The 18,075-nt window shown below is 33.7% G+C and overlaps 2 protein-coding genes and 1 long non-coding RNA gene across 3 annotated transcripts; 1 reads left to right on the forward strand and 2 right to left on the reverse strand.

Annotated features, from left to right (window-relative positions):
* The first annotated feature begins 3,009 nt into the window (after positions 1 to 3,009).
* On the forward strand, positions 3,010 to 13,420 carry LOC144837259 (coiled-coil alpha-helical rod protein 1-like). Its single transcript, XM_078692302.1, has 18 exons — positions 3,010 to 3,115; positions 3,714 to 3,996; positions 4,499 to 4,538; positions 4,703 to 4,996; positions 5,702 to 5,877; positions 6,374 to 6,509; positions 6,719 to 6,826; positions 7,299 to 7,430; positions 7,796 to 7,906; positions 8,430 to 8,536; positions 8,952 to 9,064; positions 9,603 to 9,705; positions 10,482 to 10,671; positions 10,802 to 10,919; positions 11,322 to 11,423; positions 11,915 to 12,066; positions 12,563 to 12,695; positions 13,195 to 13,420. Exons 1-18 carry the CDS (start codon positions 3,049 to 3,051, stop codon positions 13,260 to 13,262), a joined length of 2,433 nt encoding a protein of 810 aa, XP_078548428.1. The 5' UTR covers positions 3,010 to 3,048; the 3' UTR covers positions 13,263 to 13,420.
* Positions 12,559 to 17,847, reverse strand: LOC144837266 (deoxynucleotidyltransferase terminal-interacting protein 2-like). The gene is made up of 8 exons (XM_078692317.1): positions 17,812 to 17,847; positions 17,019 to 17,328; positions 16,299 to 16,407; positions 15,920 to 16,015; positions 14,102 to 14,266; positions 13,740 to 13,849; positions 13,541 to 13,637; positions 12,559 to 13,300 (listed from the first exon to the last, which is right to left on the reverse strand). Exons 2-7 carry the CDS (start codon positions 17,309 to 17,311, stop codon positions 13,550 to 13,552), a joined length of 861 nt encoding a protein of 286 aa, XP_078548443.1. The 5' UTR covers positions 17,312 to 17,328; positions 17,812 to 17,847; the 3' UTR covers positions 12,559 to 13,300; positions 13,541 to 13,549.
* LOC144837269 (uncharacterized) lies at positions 14,334 to 15,233 on the reverse strand. The gene is made up of 2 exons (XR_013611458.1): positions 15,110 to 15,233; positions 14,334 to 14,533 (listed from the first exon to the last, which is right to left on the reverse strand). It is a non-coding gene; the product is annotated as an uncharacterized LOC144837269 (long non-coding RNA).
* Positions 17,848 to 18,075: the final 228 nt, after the last annotated feature.

The raw sequence follows: 18,075 nt of genomic DNA on the forward strand, positions 1-18,075 counted from the left end.
ATTTCCGGAGACCTTGCAGCTTTATTTTAAACAGTGTGATATGCCGCGCGTTGTTATGCAAATTAGTTTGTGCAGGTGTATTATGGGGAAGATGGTATGTTAGTCATTCGCGGTCAACACGCCACAATGTTAAATTTTGATGTTGTTAATCTTTACATTAGAAGATTGTTCAAATCATGTAAATAAAACATTTTCCGGCCGGGAACCTATCAGCTCCCCTCTTTTAGTTTGCAAAAGTAATCTCGAAAAGAACTCCATGTGGAAAAGAAGCCCACCGAAGAGTGCTAAAAATGAAGGAAGCACATGGGCTTCTTTTCGAGGTTTTATGGCAGTCTATTTAATGGAAAATAATGCCATGCAACTTTGTTTCTGATTTAAAAAAAGGTCCACTTGTGTTAGGCCTGACATTTACAACCCTCAAAATATCTCTCTTTTAAAATAAAAGAAAAACAATATTCATTATTTTATTTATTTATTTTTTTTTTATTTATTTTTTTTTTATTTCAAAAAAAAAATATCCGTAGTGGTTCGAACCCAATCTACTAGAGCTGAGAGCACCTAAAGCTGAGCATTACCCGTTAGGCCACAAAGTAGTACATGACTGAACAGCTGATAATAGTCTATTTATACGTGTATTACGTAATTCATCAGTACGTCATAACTATCATATTAACCTTTTAACAACCAAAATGATCAGTTAGCTCAGTCGCCTGAGCGTCGTGTTAACAACACGTATGTCGTGGGTTCGATTCCCACGCTGGTCGGTGGAATAGAGTTAAAGGCATGCGGCCACTGTGTTTGGGGTTCACAGAATTATACGTCCCCCTTTCCACCACACATCATGAGGCGACAACATCAATGCATCTGGTGATGTGCTGGAAACGACCCCAAAATGCTGTGGCAGGGCCTTAGTGCTGAGGCAGGGAGAGCACATTTAACATCTTTTTTTTTTATTTAATTTTTTTTTTCAACCTGTTTTCGATCTCGTAAATTTTATGTTTGCCGCCCTCAATTTTAAAATAAATTGAATTTATATTTTCATCGCAGGTGTACGAAATGATTTGGTATGCCGTGCGTTGTTATGCAATGGTTGTGCAGGTGTAGTGGGAAAGATGGTATTGTTAGTCATTCGCGGTCAACACGCCACACTGTTAAATTTTGATTTTGTTAATCAATGTTGCTACATTGGTAGCGAAAATGTCCGATTCATGCAGATATTCTATTGTAAAATGTTATGAATAAACTTTGATGGTAGTTGCTGTGTATGGCCGCAACCATCCCCAGAATAAACATGTTTTAAACAGATAGTTTGTCTTCGATGGTTTTTGTATGGGGATAATGGAGAGTTAAATAAGATCAAATATAGAACATTTGCAAAGATGCCGATTTTTAGACCAATTTCGAAGCTTAGACTAATTCCGCCGCCGGGCTAGGTCTTAGGTATATACGAAGTCGAGTTTTAAAGTAGAAAACCCCACCTAAAATTTTGAATTCGCATCTGGATAGTTGAAATTTTAACATTATCATAATTATCATAGGTGATTATGTATAGTTATAAGTATAAGTGCAATTCTGGGCTCTATTTTCATTATTAGCTCTGCCCTACCATGGTGGGCTAGTACTGGAGACTTAATATTTAATTTCATATTTCCATGAATAGGTGCACTCTCCGGGGACACTAAATAAGTATTTATCTTAGACACAAACGCAAGTTATTAAAATAACTGATATGGCTTGAAACTAATTTTTATAGAGTACCGATATTTAACATATATACCTGGAAGTTTGAAATATTTTTGAAGTATTTTCAGAAGTATTTTTCAAAATTCAAACATGATGTGGTTCCCGTAATTTCACCTATGTTACACTGTATATAGATATACAGTACACTGTAGAGTATAGAGCATAATTATATTCTATGACACATAATCGGCGCCAATCAGCACCATAAGCATAATATCAGGTCACAGGATTGCACAAATCAATATTTTGCAGTAATATTTAACATACGTGCATGTTTTTAAAAAATTAAATATCAGTAAAATTATAAAAATTATCACCTAAAATTCGTCAAAGTGACGAATTAAATTCTAGTTCTCGATGTTTTTGTATGTGGCTATTTCGCTGTGCTCCCCCCCCCCCCCCCCCCCCCCCCACAGGTGCCAAATTGGATCCACTGGAGCACAGTGCATACGAAAATATATTGAAACTTAATTGAGTCCACTGGAGCACAGTTTAACATACGAAAAGATATTAACATTCAATAACTTATTTCTAGTTTACATCACTGTGCTCCACTGGTACCAAATTGTGTCCACTTGAGCACAGTGTATTAACATACGAAAAGATATTTAAACTTAAGTGACTTCAAATTAGGTGCACTTGAGCACAGTGTATTAACATACGAAAAGATATTTAAACTTAAGTGATTTCAAATTAGGTCCACTTGAGCACAGTGTATTAACATACGAAAAGATATTTAAACTTAAGTGACTTCAAATTAGGTCCACTTGAGCACAGTGTTTTAACATACGAAAAGATATTGAAACTTAAATTACTTTATTTCTATTTTATATCACTGTGCTCCATTGGCGCCAAATTGGGTCCACTTGAGCACAGTGTATTAACATACGAAAAGATATTGAAACTTAAATGACTTTATTTCTATTTTATATCACTGTGCTCCACTGGCGCCAAATTGTGTCCACTTGAGCACAGTGTATTAACATACGAAAAGATATTGAAACTTAAATTACTTTATGTCTATTTTATATCACTGTGCTCCACTGGCGCCAAATTGGGTCCACTTGAGCACAGTGTAACATACGAAAAGATATTGAAACTTAAATGACTTTATTTCTATTTTATATCACTGTGCTCCACTGGCGCCAAATTGTGTCCACTTGAGCAGTTACCGTAGTACAATTTCTATTATTGAAGTTAATAAAGGCATAAATGGCGCTTCGTAGAAAATAGAAAAATAGAGGATGCTCCAGTCGCCAGAATGACGCTCTGAATATACCTCGATCATCACAACATCAAAATAACATGGCGGGTAACTTAAAACCTCCGTCCTATTTTTCACGTCCTATTACAACAAAAGAACAGCAGGGTGGTAAATAATTTAATTTATATATTTGATTATAGTATTCTTGATTTCTTAATTCCGAATAGAGCGTGTAAAGCCTGTAGGCCTACCCTTTCACATCATTTTATTAACTAGGCCTAGGCCTAGCTCTAGCCTAGAGTCTAGGTAGGCTAGGCTAGGCTAGCTACTACGCCTAGGTAGACCTAGCTAGCCTCTAGACTAGCCTAGGCCTAAACTAGGCCCTAGCTAGCTACTTAGCTAGGCCTACCTAGATTAGGTAGGCTAGACCTACTAGGCCTAGCCTACCCATAATAATTGATACCTACCTAGCTAAGTTAAAGTAGGATAAGGCCTAGTAGGCTAGTAAACTATAGTAGGCCCTAGGTCTACTGAAAGTTTGAGATGATTTGCAATTACAAAAGGATAGTATAATCATAGTGCACACTTCACTGATACTTAGCTAGTCTTTATAGTTAGTTGCAAGAAAGATATGCTTTAGGCCTATTATTGTTGCCAATAAAACAACATGAATATGACATCATGCAACAATGGCAATATTCATCATAATTAATTGTCTTTTAATTCCATTGCGGCAATGTCAAAATAATAATTTTCACTTGGATAGATAAAATTAAAGGACCTGAGCTAATCCCTCCATCATTATTTCAAAAGTCAAAGCAGAAGGCTGCTCAGAATGTGTGCCCAAACATACCACCTGTATCACGAGAAACAAAAGATGCAGCAGTTAGTGTAAATCAACATAGCATACAGGATGAAGAGGTGAAAGGTCAAACTGAAACAACAAGTGACCCTCACATGATGACCATCCCACAACTGTCTCACTTGAAAGAGCTATCTGAAGCAACTAAAGCAATCATTGAACTAAACAAAGAAAACGTAAAACTACGGTAGGTGACAAGCATTTAACAAGTTAACATTTTTACATTGCAAGATTCTTATTTTGGTGGTCTATGCTTTATTTCACTGATGCAATTATGTGGGCAATTATAAAGGTTGTTCTTATATCTTTACTTTTAAAGTTGATTGATCATTACTGCTACATATGTACTAGTACCTGCTGTTCCTAAATATTTTATTTTGTTTATGACAGTTTAGAGATAAGTCTCCTGGAGAGGCCAGGTAGCCACATAGACGTTAAGGCTAGTAGTTAATAAAGCGGCTTCCCCCTTAAATAATCACAAAGACAAAAATATACACAAGATACTCAACACAAACAAAGTCTTATTACAAGTCTTTGTGAGTGGAGTTGTTCTATCATGAGAAAAAAAATCCTGGCATCTGACAGGATTTGAACCCAAGGGCCTGGGAATGGTAGCCGAGCATCTAAACTACCAAGGTACAACTCCACTCATAATTCTTAAATACTTTTGTTTGTTTTATCTTTTGTAGTTCTAAGGTTGAGGAAGATGAAGGTGCACATAAATTACAGGTAGTTTTCAAATCTTCATATTAAGATAATTTCGCATTAATTGGCCCATCTGGTATGAAATAGATTTAGGGGAGCAGCATTCTTGAAAAAACTAAAGGTTCATTTTGAGTGAAAAAATGGGTGTGCATAAATCTACTAGAATTTATTTTTATTTATGCTTTCAGAAAGAAAGATACAGAACACCTTCAGAGCTGAGACCACCAATTTTTTTGGAGCCTAGGCCCGACCCCTACCACCACACCAATGTATTTCCAATGCAGCACACCTCCGAGATAATTACAAAACAAGCAACTGAAATCGGACAACTAAAGGCCGAGATACAGACCCTTACGGGACAATACCAACAACAGATACAAGAATTGAAAACTTGTGTGCAAGAGAATGAGAGAGAGAATATCACGGTTGCTAGGCAACGGGAAGCTAGGCTTAAACAGAATGTCGAAGGTCATGTTAAAGAGGTACAGTTGAAATGTAGTTTTAAATGTTCTCAGTATAATTCCAATCATTTTGATATACATAAACCCCTCCCCCAGTAACTCCCTAATACCCCCAGCACACATTCTGCACTCATTGATTTTTGTATGTATAGTTTAAAACCTTCCCAGTACAACCATAAACCCTCTGATGATTTTCAAATGCAGTTTATTACATTCCCAGTACAATTTTAATACTTCAATACTCCTCTGAATCACCAACCCACTCTCGAGGAAGATTAAAATAGTTTAAAACCTCCCTAGTAAAATTCGGGTCATTTTGACTATATACCCCCAGCCTCACCAAAGTTATAAAATATTTTACCTCATACATTCGTACCATGGTATGATAACAATTTGTTAAACTCTGTCTACACTATCACACTTTATGTGAACAAAAAATGTGATTTGCCCATAATTAATATGGACATGATGATGTCCATATATACACTATACACTATATTTGGTCATATCACTACCATATTTAGACACATCACACTTTTTTTGTCAAACTAGTTTGATAGTGTAGACATAAAGCTCTGTCTACACTATGAAACTTTATGTGATAAAACATTGTGATGTGCCCATATATGAACATGATGATGTCATATCACTACTATACTTGGGCATATCACTGCCATATTTGGACACATCACACTTTTAGACATAACTTTACATTTACTCTAATAGATTGAACACCTAAGAAAAATGAGCATTCAGAAACAGAATCAACTTGAAGAAACAATTAAAACACAGTCTATTGAATTAGAAAAAAGCCATGCCACTTTGAAACACATGAGTCATCAAAAATCAGATTTAGAAAAGTTACTAGAATCAACAGAATCTCAATATAAGGAACAACTTAGGTGAGACAAAAAATGTTATTTTATCAGGCTTAATAGCATTTTTATCTTTTCTGTATGAATCTATTTTTATGCATTTGAATTCAATTCTATTCATAGATTCAGTAGTAGATTTGCTTAAACTACTTTGTGAAGTTCACATGCGCTAATATTTTCTACTCATTTTATTCCTCTGCCTGTAAAAGATACATTATTATTATATTAAGCCTAAAGCTCTGTCTACACTATCAAACTTTATGTGACATAACAATTTGATGTGGCCATATATGGACATGATGATGTCATATCACTACCATATTTAAGCATATCACTACCATATTTGGGTACATCACACTTTTTTTCTCAAACTAGTTTGATAGTGTAGACAGACCTTTAGTAACATTCAATGTTACTCAAACTTTAAATGTGAAGGCAATATGTTTTACTGCAATTTTACTTTCTTTATTTAGTGTTTCAAGTCTTGACTAAACTTTTTAACCTAATGTTTATTCCCTTCTAGAGAAAGTGAAAATCAATCGGCCGAATTAAAGGAACAAGTTAAAAGATTACAGACTTACATGAATGATTCATTTACGTCAAACAAGACGACAGCTACCTGGCAAATAGAGAAGCAACGATACAACCAACAGATCAAGGTACTAAATCTTCCCTTCAAGTGCGCTGCTTTTTTCCTCACTTTCTCTATTCTCTGCCACCTACACGTTATCTGTAATCCCTAAAGCTCTGTCAAACTATCAAATTTTATGTGACAAAAAAGTGTGATGTGCCCAAGTATGGACATGATCACTACCATATTTAAACTGTTATTTTATTATATTATATTTTTTTTTTGGTGTAATTTTAGAGCCTTGAAAAGGAACTCTCAAGTCTAAAAACCAGCTTAGAATTAACCAACCTAAGACTGACATCAGCCACTGAAATTCAAGCTATCCAGGACGTTGAACTTTCTAAGGTATGCTTGTTCAAATACTTGTAAACCGGTATTTTTTTTCACAATAGTTGAAATTATATTCTGATTTTAGCAAATAACCTTTCTATAGTATAAGTTTTAAGTACTGAGATTTAAAAATGCACTCTGAAACTGAGTGAAGTACTTGGCATAATATATCAGGGAAAACTATATTCGGAGAGCGAGGGCTCAATACTTGTATTAATGTTAAAAGAATATAGAGGGCATGCTATTATATCTAATATGGAAGATACAGGAAAGTCAGATTGTAATATAATAAGCTTTTGTGATGTGACCAATACTATAATATCAATTTTCATGAAAATCAATAGGCATATTCTGTAAGAATATACCTATGTACACTGCAATTTTCAGAATGATAACTTGAAAATTGTAGATGCTATCTTGGTAAAAAATAAACAAAGCAAACTAGAATTTTGCCAGGTAATAAACACGCTGTTACTATACTTTACAGGAGTCTGATGAAACTTGCACAAAAATGGAGAATATTTTGACAAAATGGCGAGAGAATGTCTTCAAACTAATGGTACAGAGAAAGTCACAAGACTTGGTAATGAAGAGGAATGATCACAACCACAAAATAATGGTAAAGGAATGTACTGTATGATTTTGTATTTAAAATGGTTATGGTTGAATGTTAAAGTTTATATTTTCTTATTTGGTCATTTGTATAAAGCTCTGTCTACACTATCAAACTGATGATGATGATGTCATTTCATTACCATGTTTAACTTTAAGCATATAACTACCATATTTGGGCACATCACACTCACATAGTTCGATAGTGTGGACAGAGCTTAAGATAGGAGAGGGTATTATTTCATATTGTAACCAAGCATCCAATTCAACTTTGGAACTTTTGTTATGTACATGATTAAATCTGTCTGTGGTTTTTGACTTACCACATTCAGCATTTGTTTAACAGTAATTTAGTTTGCATTTTTTTTTAAGGTTGACGATATGCAGGCAAAGCTTCATAGTCTAAACAATGAAATGGAAATTGTCAAACACAAGATCAGTGACAGCCAGGCAGAGTTGCAAATACAACTTAATAGAAATAAGGTAACAATTACAAAAATGACATTTTCGAAACCCAACAAAGTGTCCACATAATAAAGGTGTTCACTGAATGTGTTGACTGTAATGTTTAACATTGTTGCTTCCTCTGCATAAGGGGTGCCCTCTGAATAAGGGGTCCTCCAATGATGAGTTCTACCATAGCACAATCTAACAAAAGGAGGCTGAGCTCAAAGGGTTTATCTGTGGCTGCAACACAGAGAACATGTACATAGTAATTAAGGTCTTTTTATTTTTATTGGTGTTTTCCTTTGAGCACTTTCTTACTGAAAAGCAACTTTCAGTTGAGTTAAGTATCCGTGATTAAATAAAGCTTATTATTATTATTATTATTATAGTACTGTTGGTATTTGTCGCAGCCAGACATACGATCAAAGGACTTTTAGAAGTTCCTATCTTGGCAAGGCGAACTTAGTCTCTCTTTAGAATGTCTTGGTTCTACTGTATGTTTAGAAAGGTATAAGATGAATGAAAATTTAATTTGAATTTCTTAAATATTTTTCCACAGGATCTCGAAGAAGAGTTGATCTCATCACAAGAGGTCGCTGTTGTACTGGATCAACGTTTAGAAGAGTCTGTGCGAGCGAATCAACACATTTTATCTTTAGTTGACAGGTATGCTATTATTCTATTGTGATTTGATAATGTCTTTTTAGGATAATAATGTGTGATTATGATGTGATGATTATGATCGATTGATCATGAAACATTTATTTCCAAAAAAAATGGTAGCGTCACCTAGAAAGCAAATGCTTGTATCAGGAACGCCATAACAAAACAGACAAAAATAAACAAAAAAATAAATATATATCACAGAAATGAAAATAACGTAAGAGTAGATGCAATGGGAGGGCTTCCAGAAACGGCTTGGTCAGATGTGGTTATGATATGAAATACTGATTATGTGTGATTGACAATGATTAAAATGATGTGTTCTGGTACTGTGGTTATCATACAAGTATGATGTGTGGTAATGATTAAGTGATAATGATTATGATACTAATATAATTGATTATTATTCAACATACAGTCATGTCTGCAATGGGAATACTGTTGAAGATTCAATGCAAAGTGCTTTGAATAAACTCTCAAACTATGACCATAGGATTAGCTATGCTGTCAGCAGAATAGAGATGTTAAAAGGTACAAATTGTAATCAATATATAAATAAATTTAAATTAAACAAAACAGTGATAATGTAGACATTAATATACAGTAGTCTTTGAGACATAACAAAAGTGTCCCGTTAATAGAAATATCCTCTGAGGATTTAGAACATAATATTATTATTATTATAGTTATAGAATTATTATTTTAATAATAATAGAAACCAAAGCGCTGTACAAAAATATAAATCGTATATACAATAATTGACATAATCAAAAATATTACTGTACAGTATATTGATATATTGTTGCTTGTTTCATGGAAAAATGTCCACTTAAGCTTGGTTGCCACTAAGATGCAACGCAGCGACGTATTAGCACAATGCAAGCGAGTTGACCAAGCGACAGTTTGAATAATCCATCACCAGTGATTGGTCAAATCACTTGCGTTGCGTTACATCCTTACCTTGCGTTTCTAGTGCGAACCAAGCATTAGTGGTGTCCCAAAGGATCAGTTCTATTGTATGTAAAAATGAGAATTTACAAAAATCAGTATTACTATGTTTTTATTCTAGGTCTCTTCCAAAGAAAAGATGCCATGTGGAGATTAAAGGTTGACGGCAAAGCCTCAGCTTCTACTGCACCTTTGGGCGATATGGCAGAAGTTCCAACTAATTGGTAGGCTTTCTTTGTCAACATCATATTTTATATACAGGCCACAAATTATGGTATTCTTTAAAACCATTTCATTTAAATTTCTAGTTTTAAACATAATCTACAAAGCTACTCTGGAGCACTGTGGCCCCGACAAATATACACAATTAGTGGAGTCTGGCCCAAACGCTAATGAAATGGAGATGGGCACCACGGCCGTTAGCATTAGCTTAGATTTCGACATAACCTACTCTGGTGTCGGTTTATGGTTACTGATCTCTTAATGCTCTATTGATTGATTGCTTGCATTCTGTCAGTTTTTTTTTGTGTTACTTTCCATTTCCAATGTTATAAACCTTGATTGTTTACACAATCATTGACATCCTGTCATTTATCTTTAATTTTCTTTTTTTACTTTGTATTTTGTATTAATAGCCAATAATAGTCAAATGCCTTGTGTTTCTCTGGTGGCCTTAGCTTAAGTGAAATCTTGTCCTATAAAGACATCTTCCAATTTCATACTACAGTATTTCATTTTATTCTCAAAGTTTTGATCAACTTGTTTTATTTTGTATATCATGGAAAATAAATGATATGAATGAATGAAAAATAAATGCTCTATAAACTTTCAGGACCAACAGTCACAATGAGTAGCCCAACACAAAAATATTAGCCACCCACAGAATACTTGTTTTGCTTGATTAGCAAGAATAACTCAACCTAGTAAATGTGGTTTAAGATAAAATAATACAGCATACATTACATTATACAATAATATGTTCTTTTTTTTTTTATTACAGTGAGCTTGCTTTAAAAGAGGAACTAAAACAGACAATGGAGGAACGTGATTTGCTGGCGTCTCGTCTCAAAGAAGACGCTCAAACTGCCCTACAACAGATACAAGATTTGAAATTAACAAAAGAGGAAGACTTAAAAGCCAAAGAAGAAACAATAAAAACATTGCAAGATTTGCTTGAAGAAAAATCAAAGGTAAATTTTTGTCAAAAACACAGTTTGGGATCTGACAAATTTATTATGGATCTATGTCCATTAGAAAACAACTTACAGTGTCTTGTCAATATATTATTATATTAGTATTGTTTTTATTTTTGAAAATTAGAACATCGACAAATCAAATGAAAAGTTTTTAGAGCTAGAAATTCAGTTCCAAGAAACGAGCAAAGAAATTGCAGATCTGAAGGAAGAGTTAATCAAAGAAAGATGCAAGAATAAAAAAGGTTTGTTAAGATGTTCACAAAATGAACATGTTATGTTCCATTACAAAAAGATATTATTTTCCTATGTTCCGATTATGAGTCTCGCAGCGCAAATATAAATATTTACAGTAGTGTGTCCATGGCACTTCTATCAACCCATCATATTATATAAATCAACATGCACAAAACACAAAACAATTTCTTAACTTCCTGTTGATATACTGAATATTAATAGCTCCCTACTCGTTTCAAGAGATGTATTAGGTTCTTCGAAGTACACATGATCTAGATGTGTACACTAGACCTACGGTTTATAGTCCTTATCCGAGAAGACGCGTTCTACCACCAGAACCATGGAGCAAGTGAACCTCGAACCCTCAGAGTTTAAAGTTCATTCTTGTCGCATCTATTTTTTTTCTGTAGTATCTGATGAAAGGCAGCAAGCACTAGATACAGAGTACAGTAATCAATTAGCAACAATGGAAGGTCACTTGAACACTGCTAGACGGGAACACACAAAAGCAGGTAAGTCTTGTGTACCGCCCCTAGAACTTTTTATAAAATACCAAATACCGTATTCACACTTAGGGAAACACTTATCCTTAAAAAATCAAAAAAAAATCTCCTATCTTAGGAATATAATTTAAGGGAAATCAATTATGCCTGGTTCCCACTAGAGAAGCAACACAAAGACGTAACGCAACGCAAGTTAGTTGAACAATCACAAGTGATGAATTATTTGATTGTTATTGATCAACACGCTTGCGTTGCATTTATGTCCTTGCGTTACGTCCTAGTGGGAACCAAGCTTTAAGTTTTATAGGTAATACGGCCACTGACCCTCAACAAAACAAGGCCATATACATGGCTACAGTCGCGTGCTCAAGTTAGTGTTTACTGACTGACCAACCGACCGACATAGTGAGCTGTAGAGTTGCGTTGTACTCTACTAAAAAAACCCTACACACTGCAACATGTAATATTTCAATACTATATCTTAACTGACCTACTTTCAGTTGTGTCAATGAGACAGTGCGAAAGGAAGGCTGTGCGAGAGAAACAGAGATTTAAAGATCTAATGAAATCACAAGAAACTTTCTACAAGAAGGAAGTAGAGAAATTACAAAAACAAGTCAAACATTTACAGAAAGACAATAATATTTTAAAGGTTTGTTTAACTTGCTGAAGACAAGTTCAAAAACTACACCTAGAAATGACATCTTTTAAAAACCACAGTTAAATACATACTAGCCAACTAGAGGCTGTGAGTAGAGACCAAATGGCCATTTAAACCACATAAAGACACGAACAAAAACCTTCTCCAAATTTTTCTTTAATTACGGACATATAGGCACTACCTGTATATCTTATTCAGTACATATGATATCTATAAAGCTCTGTCTACATTATCAAATTTTATGTGACAAAAAAATGTGCCCATATATAGACATGATGTCATATTACTGCTATGTTTAAGCATATCACTACCATATTTGGGCACATCAAACTAGTTTGATAGTGTAGATAAGGCTTTAAATTGTACTACTACTTGAACATGTTTATAGGGAGATCATTGGTAAAGTAGGCATGATTTAAGAAAACTTCAAAAATGGCTTCTACAATACAGTATTTTTTATTAAATTTATATTTATTGTTTGCCAAAGGTAACCCTTAGGCAAGAAGGCCTAATTGAGAGTTTGACAAAAGAAATGCATCATCGAGGAAAGGGTGATTTTATAGAGCCTTCAGAACCAGCGTATGAAGAGCCACAACAAGATACAGGGCAACATGTTACAGGTATGCTTTAAATCACTCATAATCTTGTACATGTTATGTGTACATTTGATCTTTTTCCATTCAATATCGAACATAAAGCTCTGTCTGATAGTGTAGTGATATGACATGATCATGTCCATATATGGGCTATATAACATTTGATAGTGTAGACAGAACTTAATACATGTGGAATATACAGAGAACACACTACATCATGTATTGTTCCCCCAAAAACATGAAAAATGAAGATTAATTAATAAGACTTTGAATAGGTTATTTTGTAGTTTTAATCAAGTTAATCACTTCCGGATAAAAAAAATGTTCACAAAATAAAACTACTATATGACATTAAAATGGCATATTTAATTTTTTTCAAATAAGAATCAACCTAATAATTATAAAACGTAAAATTACATGGATGGTCATGTGATCTACCAATAAAAATTATATTTGTATGCGTGATATCATGAAAGATTGTTGATAGATGAGGCAGAAACATGATGAACTATTTACGTTTCAGATGCATCACTGAGTAACCTGGTCGATGATGTCAAATATTTGACGTCAGATGTGCTGACTTGTGATTAAAAACTAACGGTAATAGTTGAGTAACAAGTGAACTTGGTCTGAAATTAAATAACATTAACAATAACATCAGCTCTTTAGATAACTAAAGAATAAATAAATAATGTTGATGTAGTATTATTCATTATGACATCAGCTCAATAAATAATTTTGATGTAGTATTATTCATTATAATTTCATTCATTTATTATCAGTTGTTATCAATCTTTTTCCATCCAATTTTGAACATAACACGTGCAAAACACAGAGAATGCACAATATAGTTCTACAAGCAAATATACCTAAACTTTTTATTTTCCTTTCTTTTTTCGCTTCCTTTCTTTGGAAAATTTATGCATACTTTTCTGTTGTAGATCAAGATATTTTCTCTTGTTTTTTCTGTAAAGAGAAAAAAAACGTTCATAAAATTTACAGATCCGTAAATAAAAAAAAGCACAATAATAATAATTTCGAAATAGAATAGGGCTAGAAAAATCTTACTTTCTTAAATCATCATCGGCAAGTAGCTCATCAACTATTGTGCTTTTTCGTTGTTTCTTTGGAACACGACTATTATAGAAATCTATATGACTATCAACAACTTTCCCAATCTGAAAATAACAATGTTCAAATTAAAAAAAAAACTACAAAGACAGTGTTGTTTGTACAGGTCTGTGGGGACAAAAGTTAAATAAAAACATAATAATAAAAAATAGGTAAATTCTATAGAACAGTTAAGTGGAGCACAGATCTAAACAGACATGGCCCATAAAATTCATCAGGCACGATTCGAACCTACAACCTCTTGGTAAAAGGACAAGTTCTAAAATCACAATAGTACAGTACAGTAGTTTGAATTATACCTGAACAAATTTAGGAATAGTTTTCATATCATTGTTTTTGTAGAAACGTTTTGGATCTAGAATTGATCTCATTTGAATAAGTTTCAAATCCCTTCTTAGTTCGTCTGTCATTTCGGCTGCTTTCATGTCGTACCATCCACTACCTGTGCTAGAATCCTTTTCTTTCTATAAAAAATATAAAACCAATTAAAAATCTTTTGAAATTAAATCCATCATTACTTATGTATACGTAACATCATATATTATACAAATAATGAATGTTTATGAGTGTAATGGTACAAATAATGGCATGAGGTGAATGATGAAAGGTTATATCAACGAGGCAACGCCGAGTTGATATAACCTTTCATCATTCACCAAATGCCATTATTTGTACCATTACACGAATATTAAGCATTCATTATTTGTTTTATATAACATCTAAATAGATTCCTGTCATTTGAATCAAATATAAGGTAGCCTAGCCCTAGCCAAGCGGCCTACATTTCAGATTGATTAAAACAGTAACATTTGGTTTTTAATATTATAATATTAAATGTTATGGATTTTATAAACACACCTACTTTAGTGTTAATTATGTCAACAAACGACCAAACAATCCTATGCCTAGCAAGGCTAAAACGCCTAGGCAGGCCTAGCCTAATACTAACAGGCCTAGCTAGGCTAGACCTAGTAGTAGTACTAGATTGGCTGAAAGGCAAAACTTTGACGGACAATTGGAACTTATCTTGGCTAATTATGGTTTTTCCAACGATTCCATGTCTTGTAGGGATGTCCCCATTAATTAATCAAAATCCTAAAAACGATCTAAAGCTAATTTAAATGCCTTTTTGAATGAAATTAGTACATATTTATATCTCCAAATCGTACACAAAAATCTGCTGCTGTTGCATATCTCGCGGTGGTGTTTACAAACAGAGGCAGGACGACAGGTGGCGCTGTTGTATTTCAATGTAATTTTTGTATTCTAAATTTTTTTTCATCCACGAAACGTTTTTTTTTTCGTACACAAAATGTTTAAAAAAGTACTATTAAACGATCGTTTAATAGTGCGTACTATTGCACGCCATGTGACCCACAATCGTCCAATCAAATGACAGGAATTTATTTAGGTGTTATATAAATCCAATTATCTGCAGACAGTACTGTTTCAATCTTGTCAGTGAAGCTCAGGTTTTGAAATAAATATGAACCACAGAAATGGCACAATATAGCTTGAATCAGTTATGAGGGATGCAATATTTTTTTTCGTACAAAAGTTGGAGACCCTTATGAAACGTCACAAAATAAACATGAATATCCATAAGATGTGGTGTAAGAATTGATAACTACAATTCGCAAATAAATTAGACTATTCATGAACTTTGTATGTTGTTGTATGGGGTTCGAATCCCATGAGCAACTTCTTTTTACTTTAGTGAGAGAGATTATTTAGAGGGTTAAGTTATATATAAGTAGTTCGGCTATCTTTCACATAAAGAGTCCATGCATGTGGGACATGGTGCACAATGGTATGCAAATAGTACCATTTAAATTAACGAGTGCTATACAAAACCACATACAGTACTACATTGGTACAGTATATACTGTAGCTGAATGTAGAGGGTATGGATTTATAACCATATGCCTACCCACTGCCCAGGCAAAAATAACAAAACATTGAAAACCACAGTAATGATAAGCTCTTCTGGTCAATATGGCAGTTTCCAAGTTTAGCAGCATAATTAGTACCATTGGTCGCATATTTACCAGAATGTATGTTTCTAACATTGTGGTATATTATATATTATGCACATTATGTAATACATTATATCTTACTTTTCGTTGTTTTTTCATTTGTCTCTTTGATTCTTGGTAAGATGGTATTGAGTGACGTTTTTCAAAATCAGGCGTAATCACACTCTTTTCTAAAACCTATTGTAGAAAAAGTAATGTGCAATTAAAATAATACATTAAAAAATAATGGCAAAACATTTATTGTTCAATTTGACATTTTAAGGTCAATTTTTATTGGATTAAAACAATTTTTTACCAGATAAAACTAATTTTAAAGCGAAAAAATAGCCTATTGTTTGAAAGTCAATGAGTTAAACAAGACAATGCATTAAACAGTGCATAAATTTGTCAGCATACAGATGCCTGACGTGCTGTTTGCTCCACTACTTTGTACAATAGTTGAATTCATGCCCCTACTTACCTTTTCATGACTTTGTGATCGTTTTTTAACAACTGTGTTACTGTCTGGAAATGCCACATACAAATTATCAATGCAAATACCAGAATCTAGCTTTGATGCCAATTCAATCCTATGTAAAACAATTGCACCATATGTCTCATTATAACATTACAAATACTTTATGTGACAACAAAATGTGACATGCCCATATATGGACACGATGATTACCATTATCATCATGGGCACATCACACTTTTTTGTCAAAGTAGTTTGAGGTTTATACATTACATAATTCTGATGTGTCTAAAGTTTTAAAATAGATTTGTTTACACTATCTTATTCCGGATTCCATACAAAACATATGTGTGTAATCGAAAAACTAAACCCAGAGTTTTCTCCAGTCACTAGATTGAATTTGGGTCAGTATAAATGCAGCTTAAATTTTGGAAATTATTTAACAAGTTTTTAATATTGGATATAAGCAGGTTATTAATTCAAAGAATACTGGAAATGCAAAATTAGTTTAAAACATTTTTTAAGCTCTGTCTACACAGTGTGATGTACCCAAATATGGTAGTGATATGCCTAAATATGGTAGTGGTATGACATCATCATGTCCACATATCATATCACATTCTTTGGTCACATAAAGTGTGATAGTGTAGACAGCTTTAGTGGATATAGCGAGTTATCAATACAGCAAATGGGAAATTTTAATTTCCATTTATTGTGTTCGCTTACTGTTCTGCAGATTCGCTAAATTTTAAACTAGGTGATTTATCTTCAGTTGTCTCCTCAATCTCGTCACATCCAGTTTCCGAGGTAGTTAGGCACGACATATCAGTAGGAAGTTGAGATGTGGTATCAATAAAAAAATTGCACTTTGTGTCTTCCCCATGCTCAACATCACTCTCAGTTTCCAATCTCTTTGAAGACACATCTTCGAGTTTTCCAACTGTGTTTTCTTTTATTTTTCTTTTTGCCAATAGTACTAATTCAGTCAAATCATTCTTGTCTAATAGATCTTCATTCATTTTATTTGTTCCTTTACCTTAAAAGAAAAAAAATTAGTGTTTAAGTTATCATAATATAGAAAGTTACGGTAGGCCAGTAACTAACTAAGCTGCATACCCTGGCCTGGGCCTTAAAAAGGTATTATTACCGTATAGATATTTGCATAAAGATGAACTTATTAAATTGATTGACTATTATTTGTTTAACCTGACCTGATCCGTTTAACAAGTAATTTTTTAACCTATTACTACCTATACTACTGACTAGCCTAGTACTACTAGACATGGCCTCCTGTGTTGTGAGTGGGCTACTCTAGCTAGCTAGGCTAGATAGGCCTACTATTATACTACTACTAGTTCGTTAGTAGGCTAGGCCTAGACTTTTTTTTTAGATAGCTAGCTTTATTTATGCTAGGCCGCTACCTAAACTCCATGCGATCTGCGGGCCTAAATAAACATAAACAATGTGTTATTTTAGCTACAGGACGTAGTCTATTAATTAGTCTAGTTACAGTACCAACCAAAAAAAAGGACACGTGCAAAACAATAATAAAGCTTTTAATTTGCGCCCTCTATCGATAGTATTTTATGTAAGTGCGCCCCCACAGACACGCGTTTTACAAACTTATACAAATTGAGCTGACCCTTCCTTACCTGCCCTTAGTCTTGGTTTGTTTTCTTCACTTATTCCTCAACTCATAGGTTCCGTCTATAGGCCTAGTAAAATCAGACCTGATATTATTAGTTTATTATTACGGATGTTGGAAAGTTATGGAAATGATGGA

This window comes from Antedon bifida, chromosome 3 (assembly GCF_963402885.1).
Source record: "Antedon bifida chromosome 3, ecAntBifi1.1, whole genome shotgun sequence".
NCBI classification, from domain to species: Eukaryota; Metazoa; Echinodermata; class Crinoidea; order Comatulida; family Antedonidae; genus Antedon; species Antedon bifida.